The following is a 16142-nucleotide window of genomic DNA, read 5'->3' as shown; positions in this document are numbered from 1 at the left end:
AAATAATGTTGAATGGCACACGCCTTTTGTTATACAATTGATAATGATTTTTAAACAAAAATCTTTGTTTCTATTGTTTTGCTTGTCGTACCTGCGTACATGTTTTCATTATTTCAAGAAAAGTGTGTATGTCAGGCAAACAGGTTTATTCTTTAGTGACTGTCTTTATTATTATATAAAAAATAACGATAAAAACGAAGAAGGTTAAGCGAATTATTACAAATGTAAATTTTTATTTTTGACAATGTTTTTTTTTTGCTTTTCATACTCGTAAATTAAGAACTAAGTTTCCAAATATTTTGTAGCCCAGAAATTAATGGCGCTGAGAAAATCCAGTTTTTCATCCAAACAATTATAAAGTTACGACAGACATGTAAATGAGTAACGTCTATTATGTATGGGAGTTCTCGCAAACAGTTACGTTTCTCACCGTTGACAGTTTTATGAAGTTTGTTATATTTTATGATGGGATTTGACATTAACTGCTTGTCTTTTGTTCGTGACTATTATAATCAGCTTTTATTTGTTTTTGTACTTACTACATAAAAAACAGTATGTTGAGTAAAAGAAGAGGAGTGGGATCTGAAGATAGGCTATTTTTTTTTTGTTATTAAACTGAACCGCAGACTTGGGGGTACGCGCTTCTGATAAGTTAGGTACATACATTATATTATTTTTTTGCGTATTTTTTTCCGTAATTTAGCTGAAGGGAATTCGTAAATAACTTAATTGCAAAAATAACTGGATGCCGTAATATAATGTTTGATTTGATTTACATAAACAATTAAACAAATCCCTAAATTACAGGTAACTCATGAAACATCCCGCACAATCGTATCAATTTCATGTAATTGTATATAATTCACTGGCAGTTCAGATTAAGACATTTAAAGGAATTAAATATAATTTGTGCGTAATTATAACAATAACATTCGTTTATGTGTTACACATATCCTGAAGAGGCCTGTATTTAACTGAATAAACAGACGTATTTGAATTCATTTGCATGATTTATGGCCACTTTAAACGTTATGTTCGATTATTAAAATAACACTTGATTGATTGATACCAATCACAAATGTTTCGATTTATTATAGCAGCTTTATTTTTCGACAGGATGCGGTGTTTTCAGAAACAAGCAATAAAACAATTGCTTAATAGATAAGTTAGGTAGTGCAATCATATTTATTACCAACACGCAACGCAAGACGTGTTTTATATTTGCGGACAAATATACGTACAATGAAAAAACTTTCCTCGTCATTCTTTGACTAGCTTTTAGGTATATTTTATTTCATACAGCGAAATCCACATCATACAGCGAATAATCCCCTATATAAGCATGTAATGAGCCCGCGAGCTGCGCCCACGCCGCCCGCCGCGCCGCTCTGCGCGCGAGTCGTGCGGGTATCATGGTAATTGAATTGCCCGATACTCTGCATTCCACGACGGTTCGCCACCCAGCCCGCGGTATGCTCACTGCACTCTCGCGAAAGATCTCTTTCATTACTTTTTTGAACTGTAAGTGTGCTCCATTTTTCTATTCTATTCATATTTGCTTTTGAATATTTAGGTTTTGTTTCGAAAAACAAATCATTTCTTGGTCATGGAAATCGAATTGTGTGAGTTGGCATGAGTCTTTTGAGTGAACTGAATTCAGAAAGCAAATCAAATAAATGAAGCTTAGAAGCTCCTCAACTTTTATTAATTGCAACTGCCAATATCAGACAAAAGACAAACTCCAGATTACCGCGAACCCAGTAGGTACGCTATAAGCTACTTCTTGTGAATGAAAAATGACCAAAAGATCCATGATAGGTTACCTGCATTGAAGCTTGCGGTGCGCGCGCCTGGTGCCGCTGATCATGGACAGCGTGCTCATCACCGCAGACATGGCGCACTGGACTACTGCCAACGATACTGGATCTATGGACAAACATACGTTCTGTTAGATAAAATGAAGACTACATAAGGCATAGCAGAGGTATTGTGTTACACTCTTATTAAGGGATACATGTGTATGTCGTAGCCATATCGTAGATTTGACCACTTCATGAAAAGCTTAAATATTTCATGAAATGTTCATGATAATTTGACCAGATCGTTAAATCGTCAACATTTCTCGATGTTGTCATTCACGTCTGGCCGTATGGTATAATAGGGTATCCATAATATATTTAAGTCCGTTCAACAGTCGAGGGGATATAAATCCACAATATTTTGGGTTAGGGGGAAACTCGCGTAGCGTAGGTAAGTCGACCCATTGGAGTTTAATTTCATGAAATCTGGTAGTTGTGAAATTTTTCACAGCTCAAAATTGTCAGGAGGCAAAAAAACTTAGGTCTTTTTCATAACTTCAATTCCAAATATTAAGAGTAAGAACTTGTTCATTGTCCTTTAAGTCCGACATACATAATATTTTAAATAAAATAGGAACTTTAGTAACATTTCAGGAATCTTAAAATAGAACACACGTAATCTAAAATGACGTAACCTGTAGGTTCACTGCCTCATTGGTCTAGCTGTAGCAAGCGCAGCTGTCGAGGTCTCGGGTTTGATTCCCGGGTCGAGCCGAAATCACTTTGTGGGTTTTAGAGACGTTCACGAAACAGCCTGGAAGTTGGTATTTGTGCATCGGAGAGCACGTAAATGTCGGTTCTGCGCCTGATCTCTCTCCGGTCGTGTTGGATTGTTGTCCCATCGGGCTATGGAAGTGAAGGAATAGAGGGTGCACCTGTGTCTGTGTGTCACCTCGCAAATTCTTGTGCTGAATACCAATCTCAATACCAACTGACTGCTACGTCACGTGTAATGCATAATTTTCAGAACTAAAACGAATCTAGGTACCCTCACCAACAAAAAATATCTAATTTTGTTCATATTCCAGATCCTCCCAAGAACTTCAGAAATACATACAAGTGTCGTATGTCCATAAAGGAATGCAAATAAATCGGGCAGTGCGTCGGTGTCGGTCGCGACGCGGTGACAAATTGTGAGCTGATGTAGAGCTTAACGAGCCGCCGCAAAAACTGCGCGCGCGCCGCTGCACTTCAATGGAGATGACGCGATAACGTGCTATACAAAGTGAGCAAAGCCTGAGGGATTTCGCAGTTTCCTACAAATTTATATTTTGCTGTTTTTACACCTCGAAGTTTTATTAAGAATGTCTAGTATCATCTTTTACAGTGCCGTTTCAGCACGTTCAAGTAGTTTGAACATATTGCTGATATGACTACGCTTGTGACGTTTCCACATACTAATTCTGATTGTAATTGAAAATACGACTTCTTTAAATGATTGCATTTAAAATTAATGTTACGCCTTTTAATTTTGCTGAAATTCGTCTGGTTATTAATTTCACGTTTGTCAAGCTGCGCCGATTTATTCAATCAATGTTGTTTAGTGTTAAGAAATATTTAAAAACCTCTTAATCCAGTCTCAAGTTTGTTATTAATGAGAAACAAAATGGTTTTATAGTTGAACAATCAAGTGATTATTTAAATTTATGTTTTATTTTAATGTTGATGACAGCAATTTGTAGTCCGAGTTTATTAATTATGTAAAAAAGCATAAACTTGTCCTGATTTATTGAAGTTAAATATTTATTAGAAGTCTGTAATAACCTTTATAGTATAATAATTTAATTATTGGTGGTTTTTGGAATAGGTATTTAATAATCGATAATACTTGATAAGATTCAGATAGAGATTATAGATTCAGATAAAAACTAAACTGTATTTCGTACAATATAATGAAAACAGGTATACACATTTTGTTAGGGCCATATATCTACAGCAAGATACACCACCAAGAATTATTGTAACTCAATACAACCTTTTCATAGTCCTAATCGTGCTCCGATTGGGCACGGTTGTGCTCACGCCGCGGTGTTTACCGGCGCGAAGAGGCGCGACCAATAGCTTGCCCAATTAACAATAAAACAAGCGCGAGCGGCACTTGCAAAACATTCGCACTTCATTAAGTAATCGTTGTTACGGATGATTCCCAATACATAATTGCTATCCGTTTTATTATTGATTTTAAATTGTGAAATAAACAGTTCTCGTGTTTGCCAATTTGAAACGAATCAGTCTCCTAAAATAAATAAAATATGACTTGGTTTTATAATAAACAGAAAAAGTATAGACGTGATGAGAGAAACCGAATCGGGTTTAGTGATACCTAAAGTATTAAATTTCTTAAAGTTTGGTGTAGACAGACCACCCATGGTTTGTTTTAATTAACTGAACAGTGACAGGTGACCTTCACAACTGCAATACTAATCTTGTGTGTTTTCTTTTATTTTATGTAAGTTTCACGGACGAAGTAGGTTTGTTTCAATTTTAAAACATTTGCTAAGCTATAATTTACCAAAACAAAAAAAAAATGATAATAATGAAAAATCAAGAGGCTTCGAAGAAAAACTCCCTGTGCTTCATCAAAACACTATCAGGTGATGGAAACAGTTCAGTAGAGGCAGGCAGCGCCGCGGGGCACGGCTATGCTAGCTCGTCGGTAATTATACGCTCGGACCGCATCTCCGTTGCATTAGTGTACCTCAAATGGAGGAGTATTTATTATAAACGCAGCGTTTTATGACTTCATCAGTCGATGCTGGTGCTGTGCGCTACAGGGGTATTACAGTACGGATGTCCACGGAATAATAAACAGGCGATAAGATTCAGTTATGAGTGTTTGCCTTACGTGGAAGAAAAGAGATAGACCTTCCAAGCTGGGAGATTTTCAACTGTTTTAGATTGCTTAATATAATTCGGACATTACAACAGGTGACCACAAAAGTTTTCGTCTATGTTAGGTGCGTCAACTTTCATTCACAGATTAGCCTATTCGTATCGCACTATACACAGAACAATAGCCTATCAGGCACTAACTGATTATGTAACTTAATATTCTTTGCAGTGAAACAACCTGTAAATACACTGCTCAATAGTTAGTCTAGTCTACCTAGACTTGTCTAGATACAGCCCTAACATTATCACTACGTAATCTCTCGTGAACGATGGTATAATGACGGGTTACTCAAATTGATTCCTAGATTGAAGCAAAGCCAGCGTAATGTGCGATAGCCTTTTCAGATCGCCAGCACTGGTCATTATGTTAATTAAAACTAACTACTTACTTGAGCTACAGGTGTTCACGCCATCACACTGTGAATATTTGCTACACATGTAGCAAGTAGTGTGTTAGAGGAAGAATATTAAAGAGTTTTAAGTTAAACAGCTAGCGGAATGCGATTTGCATCCTAAGGGTTTCTGCTAATCTTGGTTTAGCTACTTGTAAGTGATTTTCTTTACAAAATTACTTGGGTACCGATACAGTATTTATTTGAAAAGTTTCTGTATCGCACCTGTCATCCCAGGTTCGCGGAGGTCAAATACATAAACATGGAAAATACTGTAACTGTAGATCATAATTTGCTAGACATTGTCAGGTCGTCATGTTGAGCGTCGCCGCGAGCCGTAATGACGGGCTGTCGGCGTGTGCGCATAATGGCTGCGACGTATCGCATGCTGCGTGACTTACTCGCTGTTACGCCGTCACGCCGACATCTCAACACTAATGCTAGGTTTCAGAAGCATGAGTTGTTCCTGGATGTTGTGTGGTACAAGGAATTGGACTGTGCTTATGAGAATGATCCTTTCATGTACGACTTGTTCGAAGTTGACGCATATGTGTCAACCGAGTGGGTCAATTAACTCATTACGCTACAGCTTTCCAACTGATAGTGTAATTTCAACATGATCAGGCCTGATCTCTCAACATGTCATTATCTATGCACCACACGAGTAATCTGTCGGAATGCTATGGTTTTTCTAGCAGTTTTCCAATACAGCTGCTGTACGTTGCTTGGGAAACACATTAGCCTAATTCTCCATAGTTAGTAGTCGCGCGAACTGACACAACTACTTTTTCAGTTAAAATGTGAACCATAATTGTGTGACAAGAAAAACGCCGACAACATACTCCGATAGTTTACATGAACACTTTGTTTAAGTATATAGTTATTAACATCGTTATTTTATCATATTTATCTGCTTTTTTGATCACTCTCGAGTTTGCAATAAGTGTCAACAAAGTCTTGGGTTCAATCCCGTGGTTCGTTAGGTCGAAAGAGAAAACGCTGACACAAAGCATTGTTAGATCAGCAAATCTTTAAGCCCACTCGATAAGAAGATTAATAATATTTAGTAACAAACATGTTTAATGATAACTTACAGCCTATCCTTAAGCTATTTGTGACGTTTATAGTAAGTTGTAGGCAGCGTGTTTACAACAGTCGCGGTAATAAGGCAGTTAACATTCTAGCCGGCTGCACGTAACTGTGTTACATGATATTATGACATTACACTTCACACTTAGGTCACGGCTCTCAATTAAATATTATGTCTCTGTTTACATAGCTTTTCTTAGTTATAATATATTATAGAGTGTAACTTTTGTAAAAATGATAAGATGATCCCTTTTTCAATAACCTTAAATTATATTTAAATCCATGAAAAATATGTGTGCTTGGTAATGTGGTTTTGAACAATCCAGATTATCCACATAGAGCACATAAGTCTTAATATCTTTTTATTGTGGTTTTATCCATTCTTCATTCCGTGGGGAAAAAGTTTTCACAAAGAAAGCCCGTAACTCCCGATTCTATCTTCAGAAGCGACATAAAATAAATTCTATACCATAGCTCCTGCGGTGCTGCGGTACAAATTATATTTTTTAAATCGCCATTCATCGGCATTTATCGACGTCTTCATCCAATATATCAATATCTCGGATAATGCTCGCTAGGGGTGGCAGTATAATGAAAACGCAAGTAATCGCGTCATGTGCGAACAGATGGCAGATTGATGGCTGCCCGCCTCATTATACGTGACGTAGGGCTGCGACCACAGACAACAACTACCATATCAAAACTTTTTGCTAGAATATGATTGATAGATTTAGTTATAAACGTGATAAGCGGACTGCGGACAGGCGATAATTTGCAAAATATTATGTTTTGTAGAATGGTGTCTACTTAATCGATTTAATCTACATATTTATCACATTTTAAAAGTTCAATAAAACCCATGAAAAACTGATACGAATATTAAAAGGAAGTTAAACGACTAGAATAACATTAGCGAAAGTGATAGTTTGCGACGATAGAACCTGTTCGATACGAGCTAGCTATTAAATTGATGATAAAAATACAAATTGGCGGTAATGGTTTCCTGTTCACTTCGATAATGGGAGCATTAGCCATTTGTTTATATTAATAAAATAAACTTAGCAAAAAAACGCTTAACTATTTGAAAACATAATAAACGTAGCATACGTTTATTGTGTTTTATTATGTTGAAAAGGTTTAATATAAATTCATCGATGACGTAGTTGAATACTATGTACTTTGTTCAGGTCAGCCCTAAAGCACCGGGGCACAGATGACGCAGCGAGTCCTGTCTTTCTAAAGTTACAATAATAGAACCGCTTAATGGAGCTCCCCGACTATTGAGCTCTCCGAGATATAAGATACCTGTATCGCTTTCATGCTTAGTCTATCATTTACTGAGAGTATGCACTTTTTCAAGGGCTTACCACAAAGGCTTCCAAATTATAGATTATACAGCTAAGAAGCAAAAGTTATTAAATAAACAAATATATTTATTAATGTTTAAAAAAATACATACGGATGAAGACCATACGAGGCAAAGATAGAATGGACGTTAATAACGGCAAAGACAGCTTGTTCAATATCTTTTATACCCTAACAAGACAATTAAGTGGCCGATATTTTGTTGTTTTTTATGTGACAGTTGGTCATGTTGCTGAGGTGTATCAGCCTCTATTTCAAGCGAGAGCAGATAAAGGTTAGTGGCAATGCAGCACTTGCTAACAGTTCCTTCTAAACCAATTATAATATTAAATTGCAACAGATTATAGGGTACAACAACGCCAGCCATTTTCATAATGAATTTCAATTAATGTTTAGCGAGTCTATATTAAGTAAAAATGTGTGGTAAGCAACCTAAATATGAAATATTTTACAAAAGTTAATGACACAATAGTATCCTAATATAGTCGTGTCAGTATATTTACATGTCTGCACCAGCTCAGAATGGTATTCTTAAATGAATCAATTAATTAACGCGAGCTTTAATTGAGCCGTCGGTTTCTTTCCATCTTAATTGGCCACTTGATATTGCAGATTATTTACATTATTTAAATGGCGAGAGCATAACTAGATGACAGCAAAAATATTGAAAAAATATTTTTTGATGATAGTCGTTTATTGTAAATTACTATTTATTTTATTGACATCTGTAGATCTCAATCTGTTATAGGTGGTAGCGTGCATCCTTATGTTCATGGGATAAGGGCAGGAGGATGATGACGATGCATCCCCGGGTTCTCAAGAATACTTTGGCATTTTCAATTTCCTGGTACTTGAGATAAAATAACTCGTTTGTGATATATGCACACCGGTAATCTTGTCTTTAATCACTTTATTATTGCTGGCAACTCTTGCGATGAAACAAAAGAACTTCGGTACATAAGTGACAACTCACATTTGTGGCCGTACAATTTGATGATGATGTCCTCCCAGACGTGTCCGTCGACGGCGACACCCTGTCAATTCCCGGCAATCTGTCTTCGCTCATGGGCCCGGTAGTGACTTGCGAACCCGAATTTGTTTTTAAAAACTCCCGCACAATTTACACCGTACAATTTTGCCGTACAATTTACTGTCTCATTAGCATTATGACTAGCAATCTGAGAGGTATCTTGCAATTTACAAAATTACAAGTATCAGATACAACCTAAGTATTTAATGCCAAGTATGGAAATAACTTAATACGACTTTTTCGTTCGACTCATATGAATAGTCGATTATCTTAACGATTGTAGGTATCGATGGATATCGACGCCATATTAAATTGCTATAAAATACTAGATACGGGAATGGCTTTACTAATAATAAAGCGCGACGTCTGTCCATCTGTTTGAAAATAATTTAATAGGAATTCTATACAGATAGCAAATTTACGTTTATGTAAGTTTCAGTAGTTAAATATGGTCATGATAGAAGACAGCCCCGCTTGGTAAAATATACGTGCAGTAGGTAGTTTGTATATGGTGCAAGCGGGCAATATAAATGATGGTAGCCATGTATGTCGCAACAGTGGCCTCCACATCTGCCGCCACAAATGTAAATGTGTCTATGATTCATGTTACACTGCGGTGGGAAAGTGACTTGCCTGGCACGCACTACTTCTAGTGCGTGTAATGTAGAAATATGTAGTTCTAACAAGTTAATTCAAATTCAAGAACATTTATAATGATAAGGTGAAAAAATATATTTGAAGCAAGACGTAGCTCACGAATGTATGTAGACTACTGGTCACAGACATGTTTGCCATCCACTGTATCACTTAAATATATTCCGCCACAATATTTGCATAAATAAACAATTTAAAACTGTTATGTGCACGGACGATCATAAAAAGGCTGTTCTATATTCATATAATCGCAGATAATATATTATGTACATATGTATTTGACGAACATTTTCTTACGAATTTATTAGAATTAATGTTCGTCGTAAATCTTAGAGGATTATTTTAACACCTCTTTTGGTACAGTTTTATGATATACTTAGCATACGGAATATGGAATGCTGAACATCAGCAAGGAAAGTCGCTAAACTAGTCTAAACGATGACAGTAAAATAACATCAAACTTTATGTACCTAAGTTTATTAAATGTATATAAAAACGTTCATCAATTCAATTATGCTATAGTTCGGCCATTCAGAGAATGCGTTCCTGACACGTCGCGATTGAACTGACGACGTAATAACATTCATTGATTATTGATATAATAATGTTGTTTTAATGCTCCTCAATTGTTAAAACGGTAAACAACCAGCAAAAATATTTTTATCGTAACTGCAACGCCATTGCAAAGTTACGTCGTCAGTTCAATCGCGACGTGTCAGGAACGCATTCTCTGAATGGCCGAACTTTAATATAGAAAAATTATAACCAATATCATAATTTAATTGCTACTACGTCTTTCAAGTTAAAGAACATAGTTTTCTGACAAATGCAACAATGTTTTGTGCAAAATGCGAGATTATTATTACTCCATTCATTAACCATTCAATAGATCTGTCATACCCACAACAATATTGCAAGGAAATGAGCCATCGATAGCATCTATAATTCATTCACAGATGAAGCAACAGCCTGCCTGAGAACAACGTACTGCCTACATTCGACAGCCGAGCCTACTGTTACAACATCTACGTTATTTGATGCTTGTGCCAAAACAAAACCACACGTGCAATCTTTCATATACTGTAATGTTTATCTCATCTCCATCTTGTCTTAATTCTAGAATAAAAACTTCTTACATATGTTGCTCTCCTATGTTGTACCAATTCTTGCACTTGGCTCTCTTCAGCTGCTGTTGGACAAGCCATTTTCTTGGAAATGATCCCGTTGATTCTTCGTCAGACCACACAAGGTAAATACTTCAGTAAAACACAGGCTCGTAGCTGTTTTTCTCTAGTACATTATTGATAGCGTGTTGCAAGCGTGTGGCTGCGCTTGCGCCAGTCTCGTAAATCACTCGGCGGTGGCAGCCATGTTTATTGCATGAAACGCTTCATTACTGAGGGATTTACTTCTTTGTCTCGTCGTCGCTTCTATATGATGCATCGGTCTGTGGTCGTGAGATATGGCAGGAATATGGAAACAAGGGTGCCATGTATGAGCTAATAAGACATACACTAGAAATACCTTATTCTTATCGAAAAACAGCCTCGGATTGTAATAGACATAAATTATAATGACTGTAATCCTGTCACCGCTGTATCGATTAATACGTACTGCATGAGTTCTATCGCTGTTTGTTAATATTTCGTTAAAATACAAGTAATACACTCACTAGAAATCAGTCGTGGCTGTCTCAGAGCGCTAACATACGAGTGTACGTACTCTGGATGTTATCGCCTCTATGTCGTACAAATTGCTCGCAGCCAATTTAACGTGAAACTAAACCTATCAGTCAGTTTGCATATTTTAAATAGAGTAAAAATAAAGGAATACACTGTTGACTGGGCTACGTCGGATAACAGCACGGCTATCGAAACGGAATAATTTCGTACGGTATCAAGAGAAATTATTCAAAAGTGCGGCGCGGGCGCCGCAAACCGGTCGGGGCAAAGCGGCCGCAGACCAGAAAGTTATTTTTTATACTTTTTTGTGAGTAATTCTGGGGCTCTCGGGAAGAGGCTGGTTTGTAACGAAAACGAAGTTAAAGCTAAATATTGTTTAACTGAATACTCACTATTTGAATAATCCTGTCGGTTTCTACGGGAAGATTATAAACGAATGCTATTTACTTTAACAGAATTATTTTTTTAGGTTGTATAATAACTTTATTAGGAAAGAGTAGGTAAGTAACCAGTTCTTCACCGAGTTATTGAATCCAAATAACGCAACAATCATTTAACAGCGCTACGTTTCAGTGTAACGTCACCACAGAACGAGCATTATCTCGGCTGAATTTAATTAGTTTTAAAACTCATGAATAATTCGCATAAATAAACTTTAGTTGCAATACAGTCGAACTAACTGATAACTACAAAACATTTGTGCTTATTCCTTATAGGAGTCGCGACTCGTGGGTGTTTCCGAACGATAATTTAATCGACCAAGATATAAGATTGTGATTTAGTACGACTTGCTGATTTACTTATATTATGTTGAAATGCTATTAGATTAACTACGGTGATTAACTTGTGTGGTCTTTAACCCAAGTTATTAAAGCTTTTTCAACTTATAACTGTGTTTTGGACCATAATGCCTTATTTAAGTGTACCTACTTACACTATTTACACACATGGATCGAAAGGAAGACGTCAATACTTATGTAGCTATAGATAGACAGAGCCGAGTCTTACAACCGAGCATTCTCCAAATCACATAAGTAAAACTTCACCTAAAATCATTAGCCTTCACAACTTCCTCTATACTTATCTATCTCCATGTACAATGTCATTCATAATCGTAATGAACGGAAGCGCCCACAGTCCGGCTAATTACCGTCATCGCCACCGGTCCGTGCCGGGCGGCCGCCGGAGGGACATCGTGACGCTCCACCAGCCGTGGTGCTTGCTCATCATTTCCTCCTCATATTTCCTCCACAGTTGGTGTTCCTCATTGACATTGACGCATGACTGGGTGCAATAACAGATGGACAATATACACTATTATTATGTCGTAAAGTTAATTGAAGTGTAGATTGGCATCTGTCTGTAAATCAACTGCAGATTTATAAGTATTTGAAATTGTTGTTTTTATGTGTAAGTAAACAAATATGAGGAATTACTTGAATTGAGGACACTTATTGTGACAACTAGAAAAATCATAGCTTCTCGTTGAAACGGTACTGTGTCGGACAGTTAGAGACATATTTCTAAGTACATTACTGTATCCTGTGTTGGGTATAACTTGAAACGTTTATTGTCAAGTAAATTGTACAATATTTACACCGTGGCTGTGATTTCCCGTCATCATGATAAATTATGAGAATGATTACTAACCTCCTCAGCTTACACCTGCGTCGGTAGCCAGAAATGTATGGTTATAAATTCATATGAAGTATGTGATGATTAATCTATCAATACAGGTTTTTTATCTCTCTGCAAGCTAAAGCATACTTTGTTTGACTATCTATTAAATAAAACACATTTATTTAACGAGTCTTAATACTATTTACGTATAAACTGCATCTGAATTTTAAGAGCAGCTACATTTAACTGCCATATATTACACACGTTTGCAGTGGTATCTTCGCGAAATATCAGAATATCAGTTGATCTCAAAAATCATGATATCGAGACATTTTAACTCTCCCAGTGGGGCGTCCCGGAGCCGCGCGTCCGATCAACTTTAATACAGTCTGCACCTGCGCAGCCGATCAATAAGACACGCACATTATCACTGAACTACAAAGTAAAATTAACCTTTTGTAACTCTTATAATTCGGTATTAATTTAATCGAATAATAGAAAATACAGTTGCAGTCTATAGAAATAGATAAGCCAATTACAGAAATGATCACGAAAAATGCTAATATTTGTCAAGTTTGTAAACAGTTAGTCGTGAATTCGAGTTGTCGTTTGCGTGAGTATTGATAAGAATTCCAATCCTATTGCAAACTTTATTGGGTTTTTGCACGGATTACTGCAAATCGAAACCAATCTGTAGGAACTCAGACACCTAGACATAACACAAATACAACTACAAGTACAAATATTCACTAAGACCCACGCTAGCCCATACATAACGGATACTATTAAACTTTCAACCTTCCTTCACGACAGCATTCCGGTAAGATTAGCCGAACTGACTCACCTTCCCAGTGGCGTGGAAAGCGCTCATTTCCCCGCACTAACGAGGAGCCACGAGCCCCCGGCCAGTCCGACACTTGTCCCCAATTAATTAAACAAGATCAAGCAGACAGATAGAGCGCTAATTATCCTGTAAAGCGTCTATCGAGTATTCCATAGTGGAGGGAAATGAAGCACTTTCGCTGAGTGAAGAACAAGTTTCATACTGTGGTCATACTTGAACTGGCCATAGAGATTCTGCTGTTGCCAATAACATACTTAATGAACACCAAATTAGAAAACTTTCTTGAATAAAAAATTTGAATAGCTGTTGAATAAAAAATATGAGAAATTTTCTTTTCTAATCAACTCCGCCGCATCATTAACGTGGCGATTTTTTAAAACATTTTTGAAACATAATCATGATTTCAAGCACCAAATTAAGTCTGCAAAAGGCTATTAGTGAACCTACTACGGAGTTCACAAACGAAGGTAATGTCATTGCACTTGTTGCTAAGGCCCGCATTATTGGTCAAGTGCGAGTGCGCCGAGCGTAACGGACAGGTGCGCGCGCGCATAGGGCGGAGGGCGTGCGCATGCGCCGTGACACTGGCACCCAACACCCGTGGACAGTTGTACGGGTTAAAGGGAGACGAAAATAACCACACATGTTATTAAAAAGTTATTTTAAGATATTTAAGTACTGTAGGAAGCTTTCGGAAAGTCTGGAATTGTCTGACTGAAAAATTGCATATTGAAAAGACACCTTTCTCACACAATATAAATTGTGTTTGTATGTTACTTCTAGCGTAACGTGCCATCAGATTAAGCAAGATTTTCAACTTAGTCTAAATTGTTTAGCTGAATAACATTAAGCAATTTGCGCCGAAACTGTGTATATATAACAATTCCACCATGGATTTGTTTCCGTAGCACGATTTTCACATGGTCGTTTCCCACAAGATTACAAATGGACTTCACAGTGACCTGAATCCCACGAGGGTGTGGTCAGGCGCAGATTTTCGTGCCATCACGGAGTGTGCGCATGCGCGTACTCCAGGGAACACAGAAGTGATGCGTCATCGATCATTCACCGTTCGCGGACAGCTGAATGAGTTTTTGTGATTGAGTTATTACGTCCGAAGATTCTTTGATTGTTTTTTAATAAACTAGAGAGCGCGCAGTCATGTCGTTTTCTATTATTCTTCGAAACTATTACGTGGATAAGTGTGGAACTGTTAATGTGTTGATACTTCTCGTAACTCGCTTGCAACTAGCAGGTTAGAGTTGTCTTCCCCGGTCCATCCACTTTGGAATTTCAATGTTTGGAATCCCTTTAGTGGTGCTACCACTCTCATACTAATGCTTGCATGTCTTGTACGATAAAGGAATTTCTAGGCACTTAGTGTTCTGGCAGTTTTCCAAACGCACGTGTCGATGGGTATAGTATTTGCACCTGTGGCAATAATCAAAATTGAATGTATTTGGCTTGATTGAAATACCATAAATCTACATGATCCTTAGGTATTATTTACTCCTAAGTTTTATTTATCTAAGAACTTCGGAAGACGATAAATTTATAAAAAATAAAAAGAATTTAAAAAGCTATTTCTTCTAATATCAGCAATGTCTCCAAGCGGATTCGCTTGGAGATCGTTCACTTATTTAGACAAAGCAAACACTCAATCTAAAATAACAGTTCTAAATACAGTTACTCACTAATTATAACAAAAACTATTTAAACATTAGCAGACTGAAGGTTTCCGGGTGGATGCTCATCGTTAGTGCTAAACTGTCAGAATTAACTGAGCTGTGAGGAATGTCTGAACTTTCGTTTGCCATCGCTGCAGCACTTTCCACCTGCTGCCATCATCCGCTCTACTGGCACTGAACGAGATAATCGCACCACATAGGGTCACCTGGTTAGCGAAACCAGCTGATCATCCGATTATATAGGTACCACTACAGTTCCATTAAAAAGATTATAAATCTTTTTGCTATATCGATCACTAAAGCAAGATTTAAAACACCAACAAAAACTTGTCATCCATAAACGGCCAATAAATCTCACTCATAATTGTCATTTCCTTTGCAATACAATGTTATATCAGTGTTGTTTTACTGTTTTTTTGTACCAGTCGAATGTTTGTACCTAATTAACGGCTGTATACGGCGAGACAATTTTCTAGTACCAATTATGTGTAAGTACTAACTTTTTCTTTTTTCTCAGTGAAATCTATAATAGGTGGTACTTAGCGAGTTATCTCCGTCATTAAGTATGACGCGGCAAAAAGCGCTTTCGATGTATGGACGTTAAGTGCTGCAGCAGGACAGACGAGAGGGAATGAAGTCACGCACTCTAATGAGCGCGAGATGCCGCGCGTGCGCGCTGCTCTCACGCCGCGCTGTTGCGTACGCGCCGCCTGCGTACGCTGCTTACAAACTCACAAGTCTGATACCCAAAATTCATTTAGCAGATTGGTTGATAAAGGATTTTTAGGTACCTAATCAATGTGCTAACATATCAAGATTTGTATATTATATGTATACCAGGTCATCTGCTCGCAGCCCGTTTTCTCTAATCATAAAGCAAAAGAAGTACCTACTACTTATTACACAGTCAAGTATTAATATTAGTGTGTCAGTTGCGTGATAAATGTAAATATCTGGTGCTATATAGAAGTTAATGATGTTAGATGACCTCACCTAATTAAGTTAAGAACTCGTGTATTTCCTTATT

At 37.2% G+C, this 16142-nt stretch overlaps 1 protein-coding gene across 1 annotated transcript in view; it reads right to left on the bottom strand.

Moving 5' to 3' along the window:
* Positions 1-16142, bottom strand: part of LOC124631461 — a 65025-nt gene that overhangs the window by 37848 nt on the left and 11035 nt on the right. The window contains exon 2 of the mRNA XM_047165860.1: positions 1824-1926. Coding sequence (XP_047021816.1) covers positions 1824-1894 — 71 coding nt within the window. The 5' untranslated portion in view covers positions 1895-1926. The remainder of the gene's footprint in view (positions 1-1823; positions 1927-16142) is intronic.

The sequence above is a fragment of the Helicoverpa zea genome, chromosome 6 (assembly GCF_022581195.2).
Source record: "Helicoverpa zea isolate HzStark_Cry1AcR chromosome 6, ilHelZeax1.1, whole genome shotgun sequence".
NCBI lineage: Eukaryota > Metazoa > Arthropoda > Insecta > Lepidoptera > Noctuidae > Helicoverpa > Helicoverpa zea.
Note: the sequence above shows the minus strand (reverse complement) of the source record. Positions and strands in the feature narration are given on the sequence as shown.